This window comes from Opisthorchis viverrini (genome assembly GCF_000715545.1).
Source record: "Opisthorchis viverrini unplaced genomic scaffold opera_v5_236, whole genome shotgun sequence".
NCBI lineage: Eukaryota > Metazoa > Platyhelminthes > Trematoda > Opisthorchiida > Opisthorchiidae > Opisthorchis > Opisthorchis viverrini.
The window spans coordinates 633,835-640,167 of record NW_008751896.1 but is presented as its reverse complement, the minus strand read 5'-3'; the positions used below and the strand labels follow the sequence as shown (position 1 = coordinate 640,167).

The 6,333-nt window shown below is 44.4% G+C and overlaps 3 protein-coding genes across 3 annotated transcripts in view; 1 reads left to right on the top strand and 2 right to left on the bottom strand.

Annotated features, from left to right (window-relative positions):
• The window catches only part of T265_08829 (hypothetical protein), a gene marked incomplete at both ends in the record, with an annotated part of 5,434 nt that extends 5,184 nt beyond the window's left edge, over positions 1-250 (bottom strand). The window contains one exon of the mRNA XM_009174741.1: positions 73-250. Coding sequence (XP_009173005.1) covers positions 73-250 — 178 coding nt within the window. The remainder of the gene's footprint in view (positions 1-72) is intronic.
• T265_08828 (hypothetical protein) overlaps positions 1-1,912 on the top strand; it is a gene marked incomplete at both ends in the record, with an annotated part of 9,543 nt that extends 7,631 nt beyond the window's left edge. The window contains 2 exons of the mRNA XM_009174740.1: positions 1,573-1,598; positions 1,750-1,912. Coding sequence (XP_009173004.1) covers positions 1,573-1,598; positions 1,750-1,912 — 189 coding nt within the window. The remainder of the gene's footprint in view (positions 1-1,572; positions 1,599-1,749) is intronic.
• A 2,597-nt stretch (positions 1,913-4,509) lies between these two features.
• Positions 4,510-6,333, bottom strand: part of T265_08827 (hypothetical protein) — a gene marked incomplete at both ends in the record, with an annotated part of 69,933 nt that continues 68,109 nt past the window's right edge. The window contains one exon of the mRNA XM_009174739.1: positions 4,510-5,234. Within this exon, the coding sequence (XP_009173003.1) occupies positions 4,842-5,234 (393 nt within the window). The remainder of the gene's footprint in view (positions 5,235-6,333) is intronic.

The following is a 6,333-nucleotide window of genomic DNA, read 5'->3' as shown; positions in this document are numbered from 1 at the left end:
TATTCATAACACTCCCTCAATCATCTTGAGCTATGGGCTAAGCACTTCAAGATACAGTTCAGCTTGAATAACTAAGCGGGCCCGAATGCAACCGAAATCCGGCATAAGATATCAATCCCGGCTCGGATGGTCTGCACCCCGGACTGTTCCTAGAAGGTGACGAGGTCCTGGTGAACAGTCCGACTACCACACTGCAGGAGATTCGGTACGAAAACAGATTACCAGTCGAATAGAGCTCCTTGAATGTCATCTCGGTTTTCGAAAAGTGTGCAATAACGTCATGTGAAAATCACCATGGTACCAGCCCGATATCCGTCGCATCTAAAATACTCTCGGGTTATTTTGCGCAGGTCGGTCGTCAGAAACTTCGGCAGTGTCTGGCGATCAAAGCTGTCCCTTCCAAATTTATATACCTTTTGAGGACATTGTACGCGAACTCTTTTTGACGGGCCCTCTGCTGAGTGAAAGCGACCGAGAGGTGGACAGCAAAGTACGGAAACACTAATCAATAAGCTTAGTCGGGTCGGCAAATGCCGCCTCCCTGGATGGGGACCCCTGGACTCAACTCACTAATAGTTAATGACATTGATAGCAATGGCCCGATTGCGCAGTCCATAGCGCTGGTGTATCAAACCTATCGCCCTCAATGCATAGCTACCCAGTTCCCGAAATGACCAGATGTGCTATTACCTTCAAGGCTTGGCTATATGTCCCACACTGTCCCGTTTTCCGGTAATCGAAACTGTAACATCTAGACCAGTGTGCTAGTAGTACACGGTTTGTACCTGATAAATTGGAAAATTAATTGGTTGATACGTTTTCATATTCAGTACTTTTTCGGCGATCTCCGGTTGCATCCACACGTGTAGTTGTTGGATATTCTCATCGTGATCTTACGTCATTGGTAGTCAACTTCGTTGCTTACTCTGATTACAGGATATAGTCTTTCCGACGGAAAATGCACCTATCAACTGGTGCGTCTTGTGTTACCTTAAATACAATGTCACCAAACCTCTTGTCTGTTTTTTTAACCGCCCGAACTAAACGCAAATCCATGAGGAAGTAAGAATTTACAGGTACTTTCTGTTACTGTAAGTTTTGGACTGGTTGATTTGGTCGGAACGAATCACATGAGGTCGCTCATCTGTCTCAGTTGTGTTGGGAAGTGTGTCAAATAGGTCACACTGTCATCGGAGGTACTATTACCCATTGCGCAACGGCATTGTGTAATTTGCCACTCTGTGCCTAGATTCTTGGCTCCTTCAAGCAGCTGCAAAAATACATCATTGCACATCCAATGTGTTAGGGAAATTCCTCGACAATATGCCTACATTCCCTCTGTTTGGATTTCTCTGAACATTCCTACCCCTTCATCCAACTTCACCAAAAGTTTTTATTTCTTAATGGGGTAATTTACTGAACACCCGTCGTCACACCGACGGCACTCTTAATTACCTACCAATTTGTGCCCGCTTTTCAGCTTTTTCAGACCATCAATGAACGAAGAAATTTCTAGCGATGAATCGGTTCGTCATCCGTAATTTTTTCCATGTTATTCCCATGGTTTTTTAGATCGACTGCGACGATATCCAGATCGAGTGAGTTCCTGTTATCATTCAGATGACTTTCTCTGTCCAGCCCAAGTTATCACCAACAGCCCGTTGAAGAACACGCAGCCATCTCTCACCCTCCGAAGAAGATTGAATCAAAGTGATTTCGCGTGTCTCTTTTGACTTTCGTGCCTTTCAGGAAACCTAAACGAGTTGTGGATGTTCGTGCAAGTAAGGGACGTGTACTAAGGTATCTGCGGCTCCCAAAAGCCGTCGACTTCATGTCTCCAGACACGACGGAATATTTTTCCCAGACTCAGCGAAATAATTTGTTTGCTCAGTTAAAGGCCAATAAAGACTAGTATTGTGATGTATCTGTTCTAGCTGGGTGATGCTGGAGGTGTAATAGTGGACGCTACTGGTTGTTGACAACAAAGGGATCGCTTGCTCACCAGTACCAAACCTTTAACATCAGTGTCAGAAAAATAACATGGTTTGGTGAATTTGGCTCAACAGTCTAGGAGCTAGGATGTTTTGGCGATTGATTCGTCCGCTCTGTATCCCAACTCGGGATTTGGTCCGCTTTCCTAAAGCTCTGATTAGTTGTGGGGTTCAGTAGTTCGAGGTTTGGTAAAGAATAGCAACTATGGTAAACCACTCACAGGTGGTATTCTACAACACTGAAGATCTAAAAGCTCGAGATGGGCCAACTAAGTACATGCGCTATTGTCTCGTCAATTTGACGGGTAACTCCAGATAGTTTTTATAGTACTTGAAGTACTTGGCCATACTTCCTATAGATCCTTCTTCCATGAGCGCCGAAAGTTTTTTCTCGTTTGTCTGTGCTCCATTTTGAAGGCAGTCGAGTTTTTTCGGGAACCCGGGGACCACTGTACGCATGTTTCATCACTATTGAGAATTATCACCCGTACGCATATAAAAAAAACTAGGAGCCGCAGCGTTCCACATGTGATTTTGAGTACGGAAGCTGCTACGTAGGGTATAGCAGTACTCCAGCCTACAGTCAGGTTTCACGTTAATTTCTCACTTAATCTCCCGCCCTCGAGTGGCAACCTCTTATACAAAGACCCCTGTAGTGTGTGGAGTGTTTTCCCTCCATGAGAAGAGAAGCAGGATAAGATCAGGATGTGAAGCTTCGAAATGAAGCCACTACCGACAAGGCACAGATGTTATGTTCAAAAACGAATACTTCATAAAAATCGTTTTGATCCTCCTGTAAAAAGCTGTCCACCGAAGAGCACCAGAACATGTGAGCAGTCTGTGGTAGCTAAAGTTTGTCGTGTTCAGCTCCCATATGAAAGTTTGCATGTTCGAACCTCTTGAGATGCTAACTGTTGATGGCCCATAGAGGAGTGATACAAGTGCCAGGTGATTCCCGGCATTTCCGAAGTATGCAGTGAAGAAAATCCTTAGAAAGTGTGTGGAGTAATTGTCATATACCAGAACTTTTTTATTGAAAGGTGTGACCACAAGAGACCCGGCTGGTATCTTGGGAGGAGTTTGGTGAGCCTCAAGGGTGACGGTGTTTAACCACACTAGTCACATCAGGGCGGCTGGTAACTGTAATCACGTGTCTAGAATCTCCGTATGGGTGTTTGCTAATACGCGCCTCCTAAAATGAAGAACACGAATTCAGGCGCATTATGAACACAGTATGTCACTCGACTTGTTCATAGACGCGTGCGAAATAAACCGTCAACGAACAGGCCCGTTTGTACATTCAACTTGTTGGAGAAATATGAAGCAGGCACAACGCCCTCGATGTGCATCGCACAGGGTTCAAGTACCCGGACAGGTAGCACCCGGTATGCTGAGTGACGTGACCTGTGTTTGGTTGTTAGTCTAAAACTGATAATTTCTTCGGGGTCTCTCATGATGACGAAAAGGATACTTATAGGAAGGAGGCTACAAGAAGCCTCGAGTTCCAAGCAGTCTGGCATCAATACCGAATTTTGTAGAGGAAAATGCCGAGTGTTTTCCCGATCAGCAATTACTTCACATCTGAGCACTGACGCGTATGTTTTCACATCCTCGCTGTCCTCCAGTTCGTACTAAGCTCTATGTTTAAGCAAAGGCTCTGGCCTTAGGGACGTCATTTTTAACAAACAAGCAGGTAACCTCGCAATCGCAAGAAAATTTAACCCATTTGTGATCCAAATACTCCAACTTAGCTTAGAAATCAGCACCGGATTTCACAATATTAGCGAAGTTTGCTTAGCGTCTAGATTGGTTCCACTGTGTTGTTATCATTGGCTCATATTGGAGGGGTTTGTGACACACTTATCATTTTAGTACCTCCTCTCACTGTAAATCGGTGCACATCAAACATTTGGCAGTTGTACGAATCTGGGAAGCATTTAAAGCTCACAACTCCGTGTCAGATTGATGACTGAAATGCTGTAATCCTGGAATCAACTTGACTTGGGGATGATTTTCGATTCCCTGTAGTTTGTTCGTAGTGAGGAAATTTCGTAGTTCTGATTAAGATTTCATCCTGTGATTGCAGTTTGCTCAAAATGGGAAATAAACCCCACAACTCAACCAAGCCCTCTTTCTGAGATTTGCTACAGTCACTACGTGACCATTTCGCTAATTAGTGTTTGTGGTGCTATATTCTGCCTACACTAATTATCAGCGTCTCGTGGCCGAATAGCATAGGGCCGAACAACTAATCGGAAGGTGGAGGATTCGAATCGCGGTAAAGTTTCGTGAGATACGCAAATATAGTGAATCCCAGCAGTGCTGAAACCATACTTGTCTTAGCATCGCAGATTGGCTTGCAGATATATCGCATATATTGACGCTAAGGATTCTGATTTACCATGTTCTAAGCAAATTAACAGTTCTGTGGCAATGTATTGCTTACCGGTGACCTCGTATCTTGGCAGGAAATCACCGTGGATTTTGTTCGCCTTCAGAATTGGGTTTATTAAATAACCAACAATGATCCAAGTGCACTTTCTATTGACCTGAACGGACGAGTTCCGGACAAATTACCCATAATGGGACGGATTAAAGCCCAGGGGTTACACGAAAACGAGGAAAACTGGAAACTGGTGACGAATAGCCTATGGCTGAGCTGTCGTTACATAGAATCTGGAATCTTGTAAGTGGTTTAAGTGTGTGTTTGAGTAAGGCAATTGTATCTGGTTTAAGAAAATGGTTGTGGGGAAATGAGGGATTAAACTTCTTGATTCTGCTCGCCGATCACTCGCGTGACTGTCCCAGGTGTATTTTTTAAATGCGCGTGTCTTCCGTTTGCCCAGTGTTTCATTGGGTTCGGGGTGTGATCAATCGGGTAAGCTCGCCAATAGGTATGTAATCGAAATTGTTGTCAGGTGTAATGATCAAGAGATAACCTTCACGGGGTCCCGTAACAACCAACGGCTGCTGGTATGTCGTCGTTGTCAATCCAGTTTCGGACGTTGTTGTGTTTGTCCTTGGTATTACCACCAAAGTTCCGCTTTTCGGAGCTGTCACCACTCGGGGAAGCTGAGTTGTGTTTGCAGGAAGACATACGAATGTGGAGTTGGGATGGGGTAGCTGAAAGACTAGCGGAGAGCTGCTTGGTTCTTTACCTTCTGGTTCATTCATTGTTGTTGGCATCACCACAAGTGGCAGCTGTGGGTTAGTTTGCAGTCGGTTGGCTATTTCCCGGACGATCTGCAGAAAAGATGGGTAAATGAATAGTCAGCATGGGAATATTAGAGGTTATGTGCCTATACGTGCTGCTGTACAAGCTTCTAATAAATCGTTATGCTGCGAATTAAAGCACACTACTTTTTGAATATTACAAACCTCGAAAAGATCTAGCCAGTCTCAGAGAGTGGACGTACTGTGGGTGGAGGAACGATCCAAGATTCGCATAGCGGCGTTTGCAGCGCAAAACCATGTGGTTGTATTGACGGGAGAGGCTTTACATGGAGGGTCTTTAGATGGATGGTAAAGTGTATTCTTTTCTGGACTACATTGATTCTCCCCAGGAGCACATAAGATGGATCTTTTTGGAGCCTTACGCCGTTTTGGATGCCAATGTGTGGTTGACAGAGTGCGAGATGTGACAAGATCACTTCCCACTTGTGGAGGGATTTGCTGTTCGGGTGTGTACTATACCAAGGTCAGTGGACGCACTGTAGGTTTCAGAAAGGCTTGGTAAATAATCGGTAGTTTTTACTTGGGCAACGTCTCGCGTTTGACCCATAAGCTTCATCAGGCTAAGTGAACATGTCATCAAGTTGGTTTTAAGGCAGACGGGGAACCATTCAGTAAGTTCTCTTCAGCTTAAGGCTTGGTAATAATCGGTAGTTTTTACTTGGGCAACGTCTCGCGTTTGACCCATAAGCTTCATCAGGCTAAGTGAACATGTCATCAAGTTGGTTTTAAGGCAGACGGGGAACCATTCAGTAAGTTCTCTTCAGCTTATCACATTAGATCAGTGTTGAGTCTCAATTAATGGATCTTGTCGGCCAGTGTGGTTGGAAAAATTCTGAATTGATGAGTTGGAGGAGTTTCAAATTAGCGAAATACACTCATTTGCAAACTAATTTGGTTTTCCGGGAGACTCAATTGGAACCCAGTTGAATCTCTCGTTTGTGATGTTTCCAGGCAGCTGAACGTGCTGCACCAGGCTGCCTCATGTTTCAGTCGCTACGATATTCGAGATATCGCGATACATGTATATTGATAATGCACTACTCATGAGGTTGCTGAAAGTTCTTCGACAGCTCGCGACCAATATTTTGAAATTTTTTGAAATTCCCTT